The sequence below is a fragment of the Dryobates pubescens genome, chromosome 11, assembly GCF_014839835.1.
Source record: "Dryobates pubescens isolate bDryPub1 chromosome 11, bDryPub1.pri, whole genome shotgun sequence".
Classification (NCBI taxonomy): domain Eukaryota; kingdom Metazoa; phylum Chordata; class Aves; order Piciformes; family Picidae; genus Dryobates; species Dryobates pubescens.
The window spans coordinates 17,067,746-17,090,758 of record NC_071622.1 but is presented as its reverse complement, the minus strand read 5'-3'; the positions used below and the strand labels follow the sequence as shown (position 1 = coordinate 17,090,758).

Here is a 23,013-nt window from a genome sequence, read left to right as displayed (position 1 = left end):
CCATTTTCTAGTGCTCTCCTCAGAGCAATGCAGGAAGAACTTCAAGTCACTCTGCTTCTCTCCTTCCCCTGTCTTTCTACTAACCTAGATTTCTTTGGTGGAATAAAAGTAACTTTTTATTCTCCAGATCAAAATCCAAAACTACCAATGATGATGATTCAAAGAGTGAGCAATACATCATAAAAATTTCTAGCCTGTCCCACGTACTATTTACACATTACAGCAGGATAATGGTTGTAAGTATTTCCCCAACCTTTTAACAACAAAATGCATCAATAGCAATTATTTAACAGAGATTATTTGAAGTCAGGTTCCAATTACAAAAATCAATTAACGGCAACCAGCTTCCCTCGAGCTATTGCTCCAGCGCTATTTCAGAACGTAACATATCAGTTTGTTTAGCACCTAAGAAATATTTGTCTAAATAAACATATGAATTACACCCTTTGGCACAGAGAAAGAATTTGAAATTTCTTCCCTCTGAGACAAGGTCTATGTAATTCAGTGTTCAATTTCACCAGACTCACCACACAAAAAAAAAAGCTTAGCAAACCCTTTGCCAGAATGGTTCTCAAAATTGAACATGTTTCAGTTCTGAGCATCTTCCTTATTTCCTTTCACTTCCTTTAAATGAAAAAACCAAAAGAGTCTCTACTGAGTGTAGCACACAAAACACATTACCACATTCTCTCAATACTCTCATACTTCTTAAATAAGCAACCGAACTTTAGTCATTAGGGTATATCCATTGTCTCCAAATCTACCATACTAGAAAAAGAGAGCAAGAGAATTATCTTTAAAATGTATTTAGCCAATAGCATTCACTTTATAGTTTCACCACTTAGAAACAGCTACACCTTGGACTGATTTTATGGCACATTTTTTAAATGCTCCCAACATTCAATTTCATGCAGCGTACACCCTGTAGAATGACACTGACACAGCACAAGCCAGATCATGTAGGGATTGCATACAGAGCACCCCTTAGCAATGCTGTCTTTTACATCTAAGACATGTGGGACAACTTTCTGGTCTAACCAGAAAAATTTCCTGTGCATAAAAATGGCAGGATTTAAGGACTTAACCAATTGTTATTTTGCAGAGATACTGAATGAATGCTGGCAAGCCACTCTCTGGAACAGATCTCCTTAAATACCTCAAAAATACTACAGTTTATCCAGAAAGCGCAGTAGTTGTTTTTCATTTATGCTATTTTGCAATGTTTCTGGTATTTTTTTATTTAGCATGTCACAGTAAAGAAGTATCAGTGTAACCTTTTAAGACATTTGAGGGAAGCATGAGAAAAAATATAGTTCTTTCTAAATATTGACCAAAAAAATGTATTAGCTTGCAACAATGCATTTTTCCCCTGTATTTTTCATTTGAGTTAAAGAAATGCCTGCTAACACAACAGCTTTCTTCGTCAGAATACACTTTGGTTCTCCATATTTTACTAATTAGAACCTGAAAGCTTTCTGCATCATCCTGTGGCATGACAAATACCTTCCTGTGAAACAGATTTTATCCATGAACCCCAAAGTTACTGAGTCCTACCAGACAGGAACTGACAGAAAGCAGAGCAATGAAAAAGTCTGGCACAAGCATCCTTACTAAATGATCATACAGTAAACATCTTTAAATAAACACAAAGCTTATAATATTTTTATTTTTTTTTTAATCACATGCTGAAGTCTCTTTGAAAAGCTGGTTCCACCATCAGGTTTTAGAAAGAAGCAGAGAGTTCTGCTGTGCCTGCCAACATTGGGATCTTTGCTGCAGAGAGCCAAGGCAGGTTAAGTGAACCAAGCACGTTATTTTTTCTGGAAAGAATTCAACAAACTCTTCCAAAAAAGGCATCCATCACTGTTTCAACACCTGCATTGAACATTAACTACTTACTCTTCAGAACAAACCAAAAGCAGCTCTAACACACTTAGGATAAGCCAGAGCGTTAAAGTTAGAAAATGTTTTAAATACTTGGGAATATATAAAAAAATTTTATCTGAGCACTCATCACACAGAGTGATTAAGAAACGGCTGCCACATACACTTTTATCTCCTCACTTCATCTCCTTCAGTGGTTACTTTCAGAGGCTGTAGAATGGAAAAAGATCCCAGCTGCCTTTCTTCCTGTTGTTGTGAGGACATGAAAAGTGATTGCAACAGAAACATCCTTTGCTGCTGAGTTCACCTAAATGCCCTGTCACAGTTCTGAGGTTAAATGAGGAAATTTCCAAGCCTGACATGGAAAATCAGTCTGCAAGCCACTGGCCACGGTCACTAATCACAGCAAGGACTGCAGTTGAAAGGGCTCTTCTGCAGGCAAAAGAAACAATCATCTAGCACGGTATTTTCAAAATTTACTACCAAACCCTGAGTTTTGTATCAAAGAATACAACATGTTTAGGAACATATTTTGATTGCACACATTACTATCCTGCTGACCATTGGTGAAAATAGGGACTGTAATTTTCTTTGCCCTGTACAGAGGCAAGGAAACATACTACTCGTGCTGGAAGAAAACAAAACCTTTATAGATCTCTTTAAAAACCCCAAACTTTCCAGTGTTAGAAAAACTGCCCTTCCAAGTCTGCCATGGTAGTTCAGGACTTCAGCTACTGGGCTGAGGTGCTAAATGGCATAAGTTACTGTTCTCCAGAAAGAACAACTCTCAGAACCAAACCTACATCATTCCAAATATATATATACACACTAATGAGCATTGCACACACTGAAAATAGCATCTTATGTTTCTTGGTTTACCTATTTCATTCTCTCCTTTCAAATGTTTATTGTCCTTTTCCCCCCTTTGAACCTAATTCAAGCAGGTTATTGACTTTGTTTGCTTTGTGACATTTTAAGCATTTATCATAGTTATAATTCAGAACTCCCAAGCAGCAAGCAAGGTCATAATCTAGCTTTGAGACAGAGGTAATCACCTTTGGGAGGTGACTCAGAACGCAAAGTTAATTTTCCACAGTTACACAGCATGAACTAATCCCTCCCCTCAAAGCAACAGCTATACCACTACCTATCAAGGGCCCTCCAGCACAAGCAACCAAAATCCCCAATAAAGCCAAGACTGAGGCAAATATACTAGCAGAAGTAACTCAGCATTCTTCATATTTTTATTAGAGTTATACAGTATCAGACCTGTGGTGGAACATGCAAGAGAACAGCAAATCTGCTAAGAATGATATTCAAAAACTTGAATTGACTTTCAGAGCAGTCCACATGGGGTTCAGACTCAACTGGGTGTTTTCTGATACTGTATTTTGATGTGCTTTGGTCCTCTTACAGAGAAAAAGCCGAGCCACAGATGCAGAAATATCAGGTAATCGGAAACTCAAAAGATAAATCCTTTGCTGCTCATAAATCCTCACACAACACAGAATAATTGCTAAGAGAACAATATTCTGGTTAGTGACTGAAAAACACACTGCTTTTGAAATGACATGCAAGGTTTGTGAATCACCTGTCAGGTTTACAGAGTCCTTACCAGCCATGGGAGTGCAATGCTTTGCAGCAGTAGTAACATTTTCACTTTCAGTTTAGTGTTCTCAAGACCACCTAACAATTTTCACATTTTTGAAAACAAACAAATAAAATGAGCAGCATTAATTACATTTTAGATTTTAACTCTCTTTCCTTGAAGATGTGCAGTTCACCTGAAATGTTCAGTTTGGCAGCTACCAGGGATCTGGATAGGAATTAAGGCTACTCAACACTTTCTTGGAATGAAAGCAGAACCTCGTGGGATCATACTCTTGCACATCTTTATGCATCTGTAAAGAAGATCTTAGGATTCTCCATAAAGCTGAAACTATGCCAAAGCAAGTGCACCTTGCAAAACCCTCATGGATCAGTTACTAGAATAACAAGTTAAAAAAGAACAAGCAAACAATCCATGCAAAGGGAGTATTTTTTCACCAAGTTCAGGGCTTAGTGGAAGTTTATTAATCGCACACAGGTAATCAGTCACATATCTCACAGTAGCAACACCTTAACAGGCTCAACTAATACTTATTTGATCTGAACAAAGTAAGGTAGCAGAAGCTTTTCCAGGGATTCTGTTTCAAGTTGGATTCAACTTAGTGGAAGAAGAGCAGGGGAGAATTAAAGCATATCTATGCAACTGCAGCTATAGTTTCCACTGGAATCAATGACTCAGTAACACAACCTGTTGTGATTTTTTAATCTCCACGTCACTAGCACCAGCAGTCTGCCAAAATCCACTGCCGCCTTCTGTAAACTTCCACTAGCTAAACCCCCTGTTTACCAAAGCAAGCAAAGTAGGGAAGGCACTGTGACCACACAGAAAAGACCATCACAGATGCCTGTCCCAGGTCTTTCAGCCTCCTACAAGATGCATCTGGGAACACCACTAAACCACTGAACTCAATCACTAAATCAAAGAATGTTTCTTTCCTTGCTCTTGCAGCCTGATTTAACTTAAAGCCCAAGTCTTCTCAACTAACAGCCTCCTTTTCTCTGAAAGTGATGGGTCTGGGCTTCTGAAAGGACTGTGACAATAAGGAGCGTTCAAGATCAGTCAGTGGCAGAAACAAGAAGGATCATCACAAGATCCAGCAGCAGCATCCAGATCTGGCCTACCTGCACTCCTAACAAAGTTATGGTTGAAGCAGCGACCCAAGAAGACAGCTTCCTCTGAAAGCTAAAAGAAACAAGCAGTAAAACCTGAGTTTTGAAAGAGGACAGGAGAAGATCTAATATGAATCATACGACACTCTTAGCAAAGCAGACTCAAAAGTGCAAGACTTGAAAGTCCCAGGAAAGGAAAAACTAAGGCACACACATCTGCCTTGCTTCCTCTGAAATTTAATAGCAAGCTGGTAGTTCTGAAGTACTTCTGCCCAAACCAAAGTGCTTACATTAAAAGCAGAGGACAACTAAACATCAAAAAACTTTCCTATTTTGGGACATTACACTATCACATATAGACACTTTTTACCATATGCTGTATATTTGCTGCCCGTACTATATCTTGCTTCCTAGGACAGAAATATCACTTCTTTCCTCTAGTGCCTTAAAAAAACCCACCAAACCCAAAGACAACACCACCACCCCAAAAAAACACTACCTAATCAAAAAGCCCAAACCCTAGATATTTAAAGATGCCTCACTTGGGCTATTGGGCTCTTTTACTGAATGCAGACAATGCATGACTTTCAAACCTGTATTTACCACCCTGTCATTTTCTACCATCCCTGCTTCTGACAAAATCCTTCCACTCTATTGCCAAGAATATAAGAACAACCACTATACATAACCTGAGGTCCTCTTGATACTTCTGGGAATAAACCGTTTATACAGACTTCAGAAAAGTAGGACTTTGGAGGGGGTTGAATCAGGCCAGGAGACGAAATCTCCAGGGAATTTTAGTATTGTAAAAAGCGTAAGAAGAGTTACTGTTTACTAAACACTGCTTTTAATTAGACAATGTTATTTTCATTCTTTCAAAAGGCAAGGAAATAGGAGAAGATAGGAAGGGGGAATATGAACTCTGCCAAGCAGAAAAGGGCAACTGCAGGATTATTTCCAGCCCCTGAGTAGAAGAGTGATGAAGATCTATCTACAAAGAAAACAAACCCAGGATTCTGCAAGAAATGTAGAAATGTAATCTTCCTTTTAAATTCCTCTTCACACTGTTACACAACACTGAAAATCCACTACTTCTACTTTGAATACAGAAAGGTCACTATACAAAATTTATCACTCGTCACACATTTCCTATCTTTCCTCACTCTTCTCCTAGCAAAGAACTGTTCACATCTGGGTCTGTTTAACCAGTGATTGGAAATTTAGCCTCCTGATTTCCCGTTAAATACTAGGCACAGGAAAACAAATAGCACTTGTTTTTCAGTGATTTTTGTCAGTCATCCAAAATCTAGTGCAAACCATAGTACAGCCTGTGGTTTAGTGGCAAAGACCCAAAATATGTGAGCCATATTTTCATGAAGTGAAAGCAATAAACTAGCTATTGGCTAAAATAATAAGAACATGGGGCTTTTTACTTCTTAGAAATATAGAAGTGACTAATAATTATAACTCTTCATTCTTTCACTTATTCTTTGAAGCATTTTTTTTCTTCTTTTCAAGTGAAGACCACATGTCCTCGTTTTGTATTTATCATTACTGCTGTTGCTTCCTTCATGTTACTAACTTAACACACACATTCATTGCTATTAAAGGGGTTCTTGTGAGTAAAGGTTATTTGCTTGCCTAAATGCTGTCTCATCCATTCAATTGCCTGAATAACTCAAAGAAAGAGCTAAAGCATCACATTTGAAATCAAATACTATGTATAATCACATATGTAGCTGTTTAAGGATCTACTCTAACGGTGATTCCTGTCACAAAATCACAAAGGATTGGGTCCCTTCTGTTATTAATTTAATTCTCACTCAATTAGCCAGTAAACACATTCCTAGGCTATAAAAGCAATTGAGAAAGCTACCAAATCTAAAGAAAAAATTAACTTGTGGAGTAGCACCTATAAAATCCTTTTGCTGGATAGTTTCACAAAACTTTTGGTTTTCTGCCAAGGCATAAACTGCTTTTAGGAAGAGGAATGACTTGATGGGAAGGGAGGAAATTATTTTGCTCCATGAAAACATAAAAGTGGGGTGGTGGGAGAGGTCTGGTGAGCTTTTTCTGCAAGACTGACCTACAAGAATATTAGAGGTTGAAACAATTTCTCCAGGTATTGCCTAGCTTACGAAAAAACGTGATCTATCATAATGTAACCAGCCTGAGGTCCAGTGAACATGTTCAACTTCCTCTCCCACTCCACCTTTATCATACACTTTTGGCATTTAGTTCCTGATGAGGAAAAAAAAACCACCACACAACAAAACCCAAAATCCCACAGATGCTAGTTATTCTCCTTGCTGAACTGAGCAGACCTTCCCACCAATGCACTGCTCTTCTGCATGATGAGAGGGCTGATGATCCAGCTCAGGAACACCAGAACAAAAAATGCCTATTCTGAAACTTGTATTTTTGTGACAAGTAAAAATATCCACAGTAGTATGACTAGATAGAGCAGTTAAGGAAAGTGGTGACTTTCAATTATTTAGGTCAGGTAGAGTTCATGCACTAACCCATTTCAGGTATTTTTGGGTTGAAATGCCACCGTACTTAGATATATTTATTTTTAACACAAAGAAAATAAACTCAAGACTTACTCTATGAAAATCAAAATAATGTTCTCAGTACTACCTACTTAACCTATCCATATATACATAAAACTCATGCAGAGTCAGAAAATAACTCTGTCTATGCCAAGCGTATTGCTAACATCACACTGTGTAGTCGCCATATACTCACTTTTCTTTAGCACACACACACGCAGAGAGAAATTTATGCCAAGTTTTTTATCAAGATGACAAATTTTTTACTTAAAGATTATTCACTAGTGGGTTTTTTCCTGGCTTATAGATGGGGAAAGATGCCCCGAGAAGCAAAGTGACAATACAATAAGGAACAGACTAGTAAAGAATAACGCACTTTAGCACCTGTGCCCTGTCTTAGATGACTTCTTCCAAAGTAACGCCAATTTGTGAGAATCATCATTTGATTTGGGAAAAACATGACTTAAAAAAAATAATCTGATGCTAATAGGTTGGGGCATTGTATTGAATTTTAACAATAATTTATTCCACTGTGAGATTTAGCCTCAGTCAATATTTTGTGAAAATGGAATTGTGAGCTGGCTCCATGAATACAAAGCATGTAAAAAGTCACAGTGCTGAGTGAAGCTAAGTGCTGAGTGCATCACATGATACTGACAAGTTTACCAAGAAGGTATTTTGTGCTTCTCTCTGTACTATAACCATACATTCAAAGGCTGGATTTTCTCACAGATTCATTTTAGACTTCTGCCTAATGCAGAAGCAGGTCCAAAGCAAAAATCCAAGCTTGAACTACCTGGTAAGTCAATCTCCAGTTCAACTCAGTACTGCTGTATTTTCATGGTCTTTTGGATATGTGCTGACACAAGCTTTAAATCTTTTTATCCTTTCCTTTAAATAAAGCAGTTTGAGGTGGCATAGATTTAGTGGAAACTCAAACAATGAATTCAGAGAGCAAAGGTAGTAGACCATCTTCCTAATGAGGACACTGAGAACACACAGTGCTACCTCCACATTCTGCTCCAATATACAAATCATTTAAGCTCAGTCTGCCTTAGTTTCTTCCCCTGTACGAAGGTACTAACAGCACTTTACAGAGTGCTCTGATTCATTACCTGCTCATCTCCTTAAGTTATCTTCTTTGCTAGAAATAAACTCAGATCTTCTAATATAATTCATCTACTTTTTTTATTTATTCAGAACACATCTCCCTGTAACAGTTCAAGAACTTTACTAGGATGCTTTACAGGGAAAAAAATCATAGCTAGGAATAAAAATAAACCAACAGCTAGGACTTCACTAATAGTGCCATGGCCTTTTAACTACAAACTTTGACCTGGCTCTATGGGTGCTGTCTTTATCAGCAGTAAGACCCAGAGCTTGCCATTTAAATTTCTTCACAATACTTACCATTCCTAACTAGAGATCAACCAATGAAACAGTGTGATTAATATTTTACATACACTGTATTAATAAAATTGTGTATAAATGTATTGTATGAGAAGTCTGAAGGAGAAGGTGGGAAGTCGATGATTATCCTGCCCAAGGCTTCCATAGAGACAGACACAATAGTTATGACACTCCTATGGTATGCATGACATTTCTGTTATGACCATAGAACTAATGGACAGTAAAAAAAGGGTTTTTTTTAATTCTAAATAACTTATGATTCAAAATACTCTACTTAGATGCATATTTAAAGAGAATGAACAAGACAGAGCTGCAGAAGTACACAGATAAGCCAACTATTTTCAAACAAGTGCCAAGGAAGCAAGCTTCACTCTCCTCAGCTCTTGGAGCTGCTGTTTACACTCCTAGGTACAATTCTCTGAGACTTTGGAAAAGAAAGAAGAGAATCTCTCCTAGAGTAGAAGTAGTATGTCCATCTGCCCCTCAATTCCTCTTAAACAAGAACCCTTGATTCTGCAACATGACAGGCTCTTCTAGGATAAAGGCAGTCCCATGGATTGAAAACTAGCATGGCCCAAAGCAGGCAAACAACTCTGCTGCAGAACCCTTGACTTCTTTTCTCTTTGGTACTGCATTCGCCCACAGGTGCTGCTAAGACTTACTGTGTGGTTCTGCTCTCATTTTTTTCAGAACACTTTCGAGAAAACAATGCATTTATCCTTCTATGCAGAGTGGAAAAGTAATGGATGATTACCTCAGTTGAAGCTGCTGAGCCTGTAACCTCATGGCCTATAAACCCTAGCTACTGAAAAATTGGTACATGGAAAGTTGGAAGGCTGATCAGCCCCTGATACATAACTTACCTTATGTTTGCAGCAAAAAAAAACTGTCTTAGAGAGAGAGAATGCAGGGAATAAAGTTCTGGAATGAGAGAGGCTGCAGGGATGAAACTGGGAGATAATCCTGGATTGGTATCTTGGCATTTTCTGTTCTGCAACCTCATTTTTCAAGTTCTTTAATATAAAAGAAGGTGGTGGAAGGACGAATACATACATTATATGGCAGTTGAAGAGATCCAAAGTTGTTATGGTGAGCTACTGAGATGTTTAAACATGATTAGTGATGGGTCAACATTGAGAACCAGTTCATTCCTCACAACAGAAAGGCAAGCTCTTGTATCTGCATAGCTTATGAGGAGTAGTGTTATCCCACTACAATAGGTGTGTGCCAGGACAATTGTATGAGGCATCACAACTTTCAGTCCTTACCACGATCAGCAAAACCTTTGAGGCAGGAGTACTAAGAGGAGGTATTTTCAGTCCCACCAACAGAGAACTGAACCTGCACAGTCTACCAGGTACTCCGGTTGGACTTGAGACACAGTTCATCCTTTCCATCCTGAAGCATCAGTGAACAGGTTTACCGTAGCACTTCCTGAGGCCAGACAACTTGTTCAGCACAAATCATGAGTGCTACTGCTCATGTTTTCAAGCCTGGTTTTGTAACCAGAACAGCTTGAAACAGTTTTCTGAAGCAAATGCTTAGTTAATGGTACAGTTTAGACAGCCAAGGCCTGGCACATTCCTATTGTTCCTATGCCTTAACGTAGCCTATAAAGAGGCCCTGCTGAGCCAAACCAAGCCAGCCCAGCATGATCACGGTCTGCACAACAGTGCAGTTTGCTGAACTCAAATGGATGGTTCCCAGCAAAGCACCACTCTGCTCCCAGAAGCAAGGTGAGGGGAGAATCCTGGTGGAGGAGAGAGGGGAAGAGATAGCTAAACACAAGCCAGCAGATAATGAAACAGGAGTAAACATGTAGTAATTGTAAGAAGAGATCAAAACTAAACTGGTAATAGGCCCAAGACTTGATTAACTGAAGAAAGGTGCTGTTTGTTTTGGCCAAGAGTAAGGACTCATATCATTTATCATTTTGTTCCTTAGTCATTTTCTAAGCAGACCAGAAGTGCACTGGTTGTATTAGGGACATGTAACATGAACAGTTAATGAGAAGACAGTAGTCAAGAGTCTCTGGCACAGTAATGAGAAAATCAAAGATTGTGAACACCTTAGGAAACAAAAAAATACCATCTTCTTTGCACCAGACACTAATACACTGTACTGGAAACAGGATGGAGTCCTTCACAGTTCAAAATATCAAGGACACTTCTGTACTCTCATGACAAGAAAAACAATCCCACAAAGCTTTTGGTGTTCAACAAGTGGTAGAAACCTTGGTGCACTTAACAGTGTCAGCACCAACTGAGAGAGCAGTGCTCCTTCCCTGTGTGCTAATGCTGCAGCACTGTCTGTCTTCCCCTCCTGCTCATGTATTGTGATGCCATTACATTCCTGTTGGGCACTGCAGAAACAGTCTTGCCTAACACTGCCACTTCTGCTAGAGGGGCAAAACTAAACCCTATGAGGATACAGCTAAAAATAATTAAGATTAGTTCTGCAATTAAAGTTGAATATAGTAAAACCTGCAACTTCAATAAAGACAACTCATGATTAGACATGATGTCACACATTAAAAATTTAATCCAAACAAGTAGTCTGTTTCACTGCAAATAGCAAACTTGAATGTCCTGGCAAACTCCAAGGACATGATTTACAAATACGAGGCAATATTTGGATCCTACATTATAAGCAGTGCTCCAGTCTGAGAAATAAAAATGACTTCATTCCAGGCTTAGCTCAGTCATTTCAATAGACATCAGAGACATAAACTGTAATTGTATATATTGAGCTCAATATATGAAGACTTTTGTTTTGGTCACAGACCACACAACTAGTGTTCACCCATATTTCCCCTTTATTTTGAGGCTTTTGGCATTCTCATACACTATACTTCTAATCAGGACTGGCAATGTGCTATAACTTCACAGCTTTTTGAGCTTTAGTGGCTGCTAGTAGTGATAACAACTACATGACACACAGATTCTGAAAACACAGGTTTACTTTCTTTTCCTTGAATTTACCTACTGAGTAATTCAGTACTTTTTTCAAACTGCTTTGCCCTGCCACCTAACTGTTCCCCAGAGTCCTAGACTAAAACCTGACTTTTTGCTAATTTGTTTCTTTTAAAATGTATGTTTGAAAACCTTCAACATGAATGCCATTACCTCTATACCCTGTGCAACCAGTAGCTGTGACATAAAGCAGGCCAGAGGACTATGTATACTTACAAAGAAAACTCTCCGGATTCCAGGTGCCAGTCTTTCTGTTTTTAGCTTCCAGACCAAAGGCAAAGGAGAGTTGAGAATAAACACGAGAGGCTTCTGGTGAATATGCACCGATGAAATTGGGTTCAAATGTAGTGTCACCTACAGAGAAACACAGAAATATATTACTACTTCCTTTTCAGTTTCAAACTAAAGTGGAATTTGAAACAATGACTCAAAGGTCATTTTTATATATACAGTATGGATTTCAGCATTCAGGCCTCTTGACTCAAAAATTATAGACTAAAAATAGTAATTAAATAAAAGTCAAAGGAACACAGATAATATAGAGAAAGAAACAGTTAATATTTGTACTCTATGCTTGCAAAGCCCTGCTAAAGTGTTCAAGAAAACTTTGGCAAATACTGATGAAAAATAGCTTATGCAAAAGGTCAAACTACTAAGCTGAAAGTTGGAGAACAAGGAGATAAAAAGAACTGCAAATCAAACTCCTATTTCTGGCTTCCAGATAGTAGGCTACAAAGCTGGCTAAGACTACAAACCTCATCTGCTGATGCTATTAGGTCATAAATCTAACCTGCAAAACAAATAAAACAAACAAACCCAGAAGGAACAAATTCAGAAACACAAGAGAACACTACCCTAGTTTAGGGAAAGAATTCCCATAGAAATTTTAACATACACTAGGGAAAGAAAATGCCTGTCTTTAGAGACTAAAAGGATCCAGGAGGAAAATGATTCCAGGAAAGCAGACATCACCAAGGTGAGGGGTAAGCTGTTAGAAGTGATTTTTAAGCAACCGGTTTGTGGTTGCTGGAAGCCCTTCCTGCCCAGATGCCCATATCACAGTGCTGCTCATCTAGTAAGGGGCTAAACATAGAGCAAAACCCTACCCAAATGCATGACAAAAAGCCTGCCAGGTTTTAGTATATAACAACCTGCAATTGGAATCACAGTGGGTTTGCAGTATCTAGTAAATGTTTTAAAGCAATCAGCATTTGGCTTGATTTTTCATCCTGCTTCATAGGAAAAAAGCTTTAGTGTACGATGGAGAGATTTATTACACAGACTAGGCAGAGAAGCTGATGTCTCACAACAGTGGGTAGCAGGTGGATTCCCTGAAAATCACAGTTCTTTCTGTATAGAGGGAGCAAAAGATGAATACAACCATCAGTTTGAGCGGTGGCACACAGGAATGAACATCCAAAATGTGTTTTGTCCTGCTAGGAAATCTGAAAGAAAATCTGACACAGAAGCCACTACATATATTCTATTGCATTATTCTTATATGGTGGTATCAGTTCAAGTAAATGCGGATCCATCTGACAAGCTAACTAGATAAAAGCTAGAGACCAAAATGAATATGGGGTGCCTCTTGCTGTTGAAAATCTTTCCAAAGGTCTGAAAGACACATGGAAGATAGCAGAAACATCTTTTTTCCTGCTACTTAAGAACTCATGAAAGAGCCATCAAAGAGCCAGCTGTGTTACCACACTAACTGGTACACAGGTGCTTATGTGCAGAATTTGAGATTCTCAAGTCACTTGAATAAGCACATCTCAGGTCCCCACAGTGAAACAGATGTCAAATTCCATGAACACACCTCTAGGGGAACCGAGGACAGCTCTATCTTCATGTCTGATATGCTTGATTAAAGCTTGCTTAATAACTGATATTGAAAGAATAATTCCATATTTGTGCTAAACCCAAAGCAGTCTAAAGAACAAGCACACCAACAACCAGCAGCCCAGGGCAGTGCTGCCTCTGCCTGGCAGAGACTACCACCTCCCACTACCTGGCCTCTCCTGGCAGCAGGCTTTCCTGTATTTACACATTTCCAAAAGGAAATATTAAGCATCATAGATTACCATATCTTCTGGGGACTATGTCTGTCTCCATGTTCTGCCTCCAAAGAATAAAACACATCATTTAAAGAAACTGCAGGGTGTTAGAGCTCTTGTGAGACTTGTGCAGGTCTGGTGCTCCCAGCATAAAAGGGACAAACCGCTGGACTGGGTCCACAGGAGGGCCAGAAAGATGATCAGAGGACTGGAAAATCTCACCTACAGGGACAGGTGACAAGATTCAGGGCTGTTCAGCACAGAGAAAAGAAGGCTCCAGGGAGACCTTATAGCCGCCTTCTGGTACCTTAAGGAAGCCTACAAGAAAGCTGTGAAGGGACTTTGCAAGTGTAGAAATAAGATGAAAGGGAATGGCTTTAAGCTTAATGAGGGGAAATTTAGCCAAGGTATGAAGAATAAATTCTTTACAGTGAAGGTGGTGAGACACCGGAACAGGATACCCAGGGAGGTCTTAAATGCCCCCTACCTGGAGGTGTTCAAGGCCAGGTTGGATGAGACCCTGAGCAACCTGGTCTAGTGGAAGGTGGAACTAGATGACTTTATGGTCCTTTATAACCTAAACCATTCTATGAGTTCTATTAAAATAAAAGAAAAGATAAAATTACTTGTTTTGCAGGGCACCCATTTTGTTATTCTGCCTAGGAATGGAGAAGTGAGAGTGGAAACAAAAAGGTGTTTAGAACTACTATTAAATTCATGGCAATTAAACAGCTTTCACTAATTCTTATGGGTTTACAGCCATAATCACAGCTAATTAGTAATAAGCTGTCTAAACTATTAAATATAATTACTTTGTTCTGTTTTGTTTTTCTTAAAAAGCAATCAAAACACTGTAATCTAAGTTTACCAAAGTAGCTATTGTATCTTTTCTCAGTCTTGATCTGGCAAATATGATTGCTAAATTTTATTCTGATTTTTTTAGCTCCGAATGTCATAAAGTGCATTCAATTTTAAACTCTCTAAACTTCAAAGTGTCAAAGAGAAAATCTACTATACCAAAATATTAAACAGATCCGCTCTATCATACGTAGCATATTTTCATACCAAATGATAACTGGTTTCTTCTGATCCTGAAGGAAGTAAAGGCTGATGTATGTATCAATGAAATGAACTATAATACAGGTTTGTGCACTCGAATAACCAAGAATAGAAAAACTGTAACAATCCTCTCATGCTGGCCAATGGGGGCACTCACCCTGGGTTTGCATCCTGGTTGTATTTTTATCAGGATGTCAAATCAACTCAAAGAAGCAGCTCTAATTAGACTTTTTTTTTTTTTTAATGCTATTTAAAACTTCTGGTTTTAAAAACTACCAGAAATAGAATAGAATAGAATAGAATAAACCAGGTTGGAAGAGACCTTCAAGATCATTGTGTCCAACCTATCATCCAACACCACCTAATCAACAAAACCATGGCACCAAGTGCCCTATCAAGTCTCCTCCTGAACACCTCCAGTAATGGTGACCCCACCACCTCCTCAGGCAGCCCATTCCAATGGGCAATCACTCTCTCTGTGTAAAACTTCCTCCTAACCTCCAGCCTAAACCTCCCCTGGCACAGCCTGAGACTGTGTCCTCTTGTTCTGGTGCTGGTTGCCCGGGAGAAGAGACCAACATCCGCCTGTCTACAACCTCCCTTAAGGTAGTTGTAGAGAGCAATAAGGTCATCACTGAGTCTCCTCTTCTCCAGGCTAAGCAACCCCAGCTCCCTCAGCCTCTCCTCATAGGGCTTGTGTTGCAAGCCCCTCACCAACTTTGTTGCCCTTCTCTGGACACGCTCCAGCAAGTCCACATCCTTCCTAAACTGAGGGGCCCAGAACTGAACACAGTACTCGAGGTGCAGCCTAACCAGTGCAGTGTACAGGGGCAGAATGACCTCCCTGCTCCTGGTGTTCTGATGCAGGCCAGGATGCCATTGGCCCTCTTGGCTGCCAGGGCACACTGCAAATCATGCAAGAGAGAAAACACACTCTGAAAACAATCTCAGAAACAGCTAGGCCAAGTCCTTTGGGTAATAAAGAAATGGAGAAGTATCTGTTTCAACTGATCTCAGACAAGTTTATTCAAAGCCAACATCTATCAGACAAGACAGATGTTTTAGTCTTCATGAAGATTCCTGCCTGTTGGTTTGGTCACATGAGAGGGCACACAAAGCAATCATACTACCTTAGTGAAAAAATCAGAGGCTCTTTGCAACTGGATCTTCTAATAGATTTTATAGTTTCTATTCCTCCAGGCTTTGGCAATTAAATATGTATGGAATACAAACAAAAATTATTATTTCCATACATACATGGAAACAGTCGACCAAGTTTAGGCTGTATTCAGAAATGGTGATTTACCTATCCATGCCTTTGGTGGAACTGGAGGATAAGTTAATCACATAATGGAATTTCCCCATTTCTGCCTTAAAAGCACAGGCTGATTACTAAGAAAAGCTACAGGACTTTAACACAAAATCAATTCACTTTTCATAAGTAAAGGAAGTGTTCCTGTGAAAATGTTCAGAATAAATGTAATTTTGCATCACTGCACTCCTCAGCCTGCTCACGAGTAAGACAGCAACAAAACACATAACATGGAATTTATATTTCTAGTGCTAAACTTGGAAAAGAAAATAGTAAACATGAGCGTGTTTTTGCAGCAGCCTCTGTCACTACATTCCATGGCATACATATTCCCTGTCATTTACATTTCTTGGCTTAAAGGAGCCCTTGCAGCACCAACTTGGTTTTCCAGGCTGAAAGAAACTCCACAGAGCTGCTCAAAACCTGCTTAGGACCATCTTGGTCATCATATTTGGTCATCATCTTTTTCATAGCTAGTGCTGATGAGGAGCAGTGAGGTAGTGTAAGCTGCCTAACCTCTTACATATAATGAGGTTGTTCCGGAGTTATGTTTTCTTACAAAGCAATAAAATCATGCACCAGAGGTACCTAAATGCCTCTTCACTAGTGCTTTAGAGACTGAAAGGCTGAGTAGGACTCTGAAGTGCTACAAGTTTATGATGCTGACACAAGAAACAGTTCCACACTTCAGCCATACTGGCACCACCAGCATGACACTATCCCTCTCTTTAGCTCTGGCTTATTAAGTTTCCTGCTGCTACACTCATTCTTGTCTCTTTGCTAACTTCTAGCTTGGCTGCCTCCACCCACAGCATTCTCTCACCAAAATGTCACTTCTGCTAGTGTCCCAGCTGTGGCTCTAGTTAAGGCTGAATCTCAAGTGATGCTCCTCTTCCCCTTGTCACCTTTCTGTCCTATCTTAGTTCACAAGGTCTTCACAGCATACCCTTTCTCAAACGTTTAGACAGTCATAGCACCTTCTAAACACTTGACAAATTAACAGAAAAGTACTGGATCACTTCAAACCACCACCTAACAGCATGTTTCTAATTAATAGTAGAAGCTAGAACACAGGAAGTTCCACCTTGACATGAGAAGAAACTTTAATGTGAGGGTGACGGAGCGTTGGAACAAGCTCCGGAACAAGAGAATCTCTCTGGGGACTTTCAAACCCTAGATGATCCTGCCTTGACAGGGGAGTTTGGACCCAATGATCTCTGGATGTCCCTTCCAATCCCTAACATTCTGTGATTCTGAGATAGCTAGAAATCTTCCCTTCCTTTTTGTATTTTCACTGGCAGAATCCATATTATAAAATACTTACAGGAAACATTGCCCAGAAACTCCATCAGAAAGCAGTAAAGCTAGATATAAAGATATGGTATGAAATTCTGAACTCTGTGCTAAAATTGTTTCTCACACAAGTTGCTGTTTCTTGTTTTGTTTTCTTAAAGAGGTATGTAAAAAGTGATGCTCTCCATCTATTCTTATATATTCAAACAAGCTAATGAAGTATACCTATTTTGTACTTCTCTGCGACACCTCTCTGTACTGCTCTGTGTACCTCAGTCAGTCTTCTGCATCTGACACAGCTGTATGAGCAATTTGGTCAAACAATACCAAAATAAAACTAAACCAGAAACTAAACTAAATAGACTGAAGGACTTTTAAGTTGCCTAGTCCATTTAACAAGCAGCTACTATTGCTCTGCCCATGTTATTTTAAAAACATATTAAGACACAGCACATTAACCAAGTAGATTTCCAAGCATAACAACAGCACAGGAAAATAAGTCAGTGTGGTCCAACACATCCTTCAGTCCTAGTGAAGGGCTCATTTGATCACTGAGTTGTTGCATAGCCAGCAATTTCATTGGGCCAGACCTTCTGGAAATGCGTGTCAGCAATGGTCCTCTCAGCAAAGCTTCAGCTTTAGCAGCTGAGCAAACTTCTCTCTGTGCTGGCCCTGTGGCACACACTCCACCAAGTATACATGTATACATAACTTGGTTACAGGTGAAAATTAAAGGTATTCTGAAAGTTTTACAACACAGCCTACAAATTCTTTTTTAAAATGCATCCCAACAAAGCATATAAGTGTGAGTAGCACGAGAACCACAGAAGTTCTGTCATTTTTACTTGAATGCATTTGTGGGCATGTTATAAAAACTGTACAACAATAAAATAGAGACTAAAATAATATACCATATTTCACTGGTGCCGTGTCTATCAAATTTACACTGGCATTTACCTAGCTAGCTGTATTTGCATATATTCACACTGGTCACTACTCCTGTACAGTCTGCAAAGAGTTCCTTTAAGGTCTCTAGCAGCAGCAAGATTAAGACGACTGCAAAGGCTTCTCTGTCCCTGGAGATCAGTTTCATGGAAGGCTGAGTATCACCACAGAAACCAACTACAAAAACAGTCTACAGGCTCCTGCCCCGTTACTCTGGTAAAGCAATTTGTACTACGTGAAAGGCAAGGGCACAAATGCTGAAAACGGATCAAAGTAAACACTGCTGTTAAAGTACCATTTTGTTTTGCTGACTTCAAGGCATCACATCACAGACTCTGTGTTTTGTTCTAAACAGATGAAAGTCAAGTGCCAAGGATTTGTAAGGCTGACTTAACTATTCCAGTGTGAAAGGCTTCAGATAAACTCATAGCACATTTTCCAAAACCAGCCATTATGAATTTGTGCTAATAAACCAGGACAGAATATGCTGTGTTACATTGGATTACACTGCCCAGGCTAGGAGAGAGAAAGAGAAAGAGAAGATAAAAAATTAAATTTAACTCTCAGACCATAAGAATACTTTTTGACTTACAAGGGATGCTAAAAGATGGATTTATGACATCTTACAATCATTCAGCTGTGAAGATTAAGTAGTACAAAGCAGGCAAAATTTAGAGCAGAGATTTGAAAAGTTAAACCCATCACTGCATTCACTAAGTGTTTGCACTCTTTTTGTTAATATGATACTTACAGGACACAGGTTATTCTGGTATCATAACCAAGAAACTAGTATGAAGAAACTTGAAAAATATAATGTTGATACATTTGCTAGAAAAGAAAACCATTGAGGATTAATCCATGGATTAATTCATTAATCCACTTTAAGTGGTGCAATCTACTGCTGCACTACTTTCCAAGAGTATTTATCAGTTGCTTTAGGAAATATCTCCAGTCCAATTTTTCAATTTTGGAGATGAAAGCAAAGAACAAGTGTATTCTTTAGGCAAGGACTACAAATTCAAAACGGAACACTTCAAGGTTCCCCTCTGTATTTGTGCTGTGCTCACTGAATATTGAATTACAGATTTGATAGCAAGACAGCCATAGTAGATCACAATGTCCAGCTTTCAGAAGCCAAGAGGTTCTGAGAGATTTTGCTGATTTTTCCAAGAAAGCAAAATATGTTCACATGCTGTTACTGCTTGAAGGTAATTTTGCTGGAAGAGTTACATATTTGCACTCTTACACATTGTATAAGCAAGTTCCTATAAGGCATGTAAAATGCCATCACTTCCTTTCTGGGAAGGCTCTCCAGTGCAGACTCTCAATCATACAGGGCAACCAGCTACTTTTTGCAAACTCATGACAACAATGAGACAAAAGATCTTCAGCACAGCACCACAGAAACGAACACTCCCAGGAAAATTACAATGCCATTAAAAACAAGCACTCACACTCAGTTATTCTTTCCCCGCCAGCAGAACTTGAAGCTCAGTCATCATCACAGCCCTTGTCAGACACACACCATGCTTCCTTCTCTCTGCCATAACCAGCATTAAAGGATGCTGATGGGACAGGGATTTATCTCGTTAGGAGAGGGCAGGAGGGCTGCAGTCCATAAGGCAGACATGGGGAGGGAAAGCCTTTTCTTTTTTGCATTACTGTCAGAAAGAGGCACAACTCAGTCCTCAGGGAACTGGTCTGAATCCCTGGTAGCTTTTACCAGGCATGTGGAGGAATGAAGTTTATTTACAAGGCTCAGGTAACACTCTAATTCTAAAAATCAGTCCTTTGCTTACTTTATCCTAAATACACATTTGCAAATGGATTGGCATTGCCTGGGCCTTCTCGCCCACACTCACGAGACTGGCTAAACAGTAGTTACAGCTCAGTAATGCAAATCATGGGAAAGATTCATCCCTGGCATAATTCCACTGAAGCTACTGGCTATAAGCCAGAGACTGATGTGGTCCCATATATTACCTTATAAAAAAGGAATACTATTGCACAATCTGCTGACCCTTATGCTCTACCACCCAGGCTGAAAAACTGGGCTCCATCAAGAAGGCAAGGGAACAGACATGCTGATAAGGACTACCCAGCTATGATCTACAGCTCATTGCACACTCTTCATTAAAAAGTACTGTTGGAAACCTTCGACTGAAAGGTATTTGACATTTCCCTCCCCCCTCCACCTTTCTTCTCTATATTTCTGTTGCATCACAGGTTAAAGGTCAGGGTGGGCTGTGCTAGACACAGGCAGTTCCCTCTCCGAAGAACTTGCAAATCAAGAGATTTGAATCCTTCACCACATGGATGTGTCTGCCAACATCCAGTAATATACTATTTTGTAGTATTCATGTTCCCAGAAAGCCACTTGAACATGAAGATGCATTAGTCATGATTTGGAGAAGAAATGGCAGCCTTAACACATGTGTTCAAGGGGAGAACTAAGCAAAGCTCCCTTCGCCTTTCGTGGGGTTGGAGCATCATTCCTGCATTTGGTGCCTGCTACACTCAGGGCAAAGCAAGACACCCAAATGGACACACCTTCTTTAACAACATCTAAAGGTCTACCCTCAGAACTAGTTTGAAAACTGACCTGCCCATCCACAGCAGTTGTATCTGACAGCTTAATGGAAGACTCCATTAGAACAAATGAATACGCTGCAAGCTTTTAGGTAAGTATTGCCTGTAATTCTCCCTCCAGTATAAGACCTGGTACCTTCCTAGCTCTAAATATTAAATGGCCAAGATAAGGTGTAGATCTGTGTATAAAAGGATGGGATTGAAGCACAGTTAGATCTCCTCATGTGTATTAGTAATCCAGCTGCTCCAGACAATTTTCAGGTTAAATTCAGTACTGTAATGTTATCACATACCATGTGTGAGACAAATACCATATAGTACAGTGGCAAACTGTAGGACACTAAACATGGTTCTCAGTATCTGGCATTTTGTGTCTTGTTTGTATCTGGTTCATAACTTCTGTTTGACTGCACACCAATGATACTTTCTCCTCAAAAGCGTAAGAGCAGGCAAACTATGTTGGTATGCTTTTACTGGAAATGCAGAGACTGAATTGTCCCTTAGTTCCCACAGAGTCAGAACATTCTGACATAAGGCGACACTACAAAATACTGCTTCTAACTTCACAAAAACATTGGACTATTTCTGCCCACACCTTAGTCACATAAATTATCTTCAGACCAAAACGCAGCCAATTAACTTTTGGTGTTCCAAAGTTGTCATTTTAAGCTGGAGCTGTCAAACACAATCATGTCATGCTAGATGTTAATCCTTTGTGCAAATACCTAAGTAATCAAAAATTTAGGACCAAAGCTATTCCCAAGAGAAATAACTTGTCAAATGGGCAAGACAGTTAATGAAGTCTAGAAAGTGGATTACTTCTGCAGTGAAAGTGAAAAGAAAAATCAAGTTTTATTCAAGGACAACTATTTCAGAACACAAAGAATAATAATTATATTAGTGTAAGTCATACTCACACTGATAGAGTTAGCTCTGTGTCAATCATCTTAAAAGTTACAACCCAAAGAGTTTACTGATAAATGAAGGAGTTCTATACAGAGAGAGTGATTGCCCATTGGAATGGGCTGCCTGGGGAGGTGGTGGAGTCACCATCATTGAAGGTGTTCAGGAGGAGACTTGATGGGGTGCTTGGTGCCATGGGTTAGTTGTTTAGGTGGGTTGGATTGGTTGATAGGTTGGACGCAATAATCTTGAAGGCCTCTTCCAACCTGGTTTATTCTATGTATTCTATGTATTTACATACAGATCATACACACAATGTAACTGCCTACTTTAGCTTTATCTGAGTAGTACAAGATCTGGTGTTCCCTATGTACATATTTCAATCCAGTTTTTACATTTTTAGTGTTATTTCATGCACTATATGGTTCTCACAGTTCAGTGAAACATAGTTCTCCTGAAAAATAAGATTTGTCTGCAATATAGAAGGCAAAATCTCTGCATAAGCCCCTCTGCTCAGCTCTGAAAGCAAATGTAATCTTTACATGCTGCTCCCACTTTGGGCACCTGCAGAACAAGAGCTGCCCACAGCAACCAGCCCTACAGTTCATTCAACGGAAAGCCCATGCCCACCAGTGCAAGGCTGAGACTACTTTGCTCATTTCTCCTGTGACCAAAGATTAAGTGAAACCATTTGTGCCGTCCACCCCTCCACAAAGCACTCATGCTTCCCAGCACTTGAGAACAAGAAACATGATGTTTCACTCAGTTTTGCATTTGTCAGATGATGTCAGTACTGTTGATGTGCTGTACAATGAATCCTTAGGGGAAAGTCCTCCTTTTATACATTTTGTGGGAAAATTTCTTGCTGCCTTTAGATCTGTTTAAGGCCCCAGGATCCATTCCTGTAAGCTGCCCCACCATTATTTAAGTGGCGTATCCACAAAAGGTACCACATCAGACTAAGTTTTAGTTTATCAATTAATGCATAAGACATGCAAAAACATTTTTCCAGACAAATATTCTCTTCTGCCCTTACCTGTACATATTGCAGATGTAAGCTTTTCTTGGATGAATCAGATGGACTGCAAGCAAAGTTTTATCACACAGAATAGAATCAGGTTGGAAAAGACCTCAGAGATCATCAAGTCCAACCTATTACCCAACACCACCTGACAACTGAACCATGGCTCCAGTGCCACATCAACACTCCTCTTCCCTTCTTCCATCCCTAAACTATTATCAGATGTGCAACATACTGCTTAACACCTTGAAAACACAAATGCAGGGCAAGATTGCTATTATGCTGGAGGATATACAAGTAC

At 39.5% G+C, this 23,013-nt stretch overlaps 1 protein-coding gene across 3 annotated transcripts in view; it reads right to left on the bottom strand.

Annotated features, from left to right (window-relative positions):
* TGFBR3 (transforming growth factor beta receptor 3) overlaps positions 1-23,013 on the bottom strand; it is a 109,976-nt gene that overhangs the window by 36,396 nt on the left and 50,567 nt on the right. For all 3 annotated transcript variants that reach the window (XM_054165158.1, XM_054165160.1, XM_054165159.1), the window contains exon 4: positions 11,753-11,890. In XM_054165158.1, the coding sequence (XP_054021133.1) occupies positions 11,753-11,890 (138 nt within the window). The remainder of the gene's footprint in view (positions 1-11,752; positions 11,891-23,013) is intronic.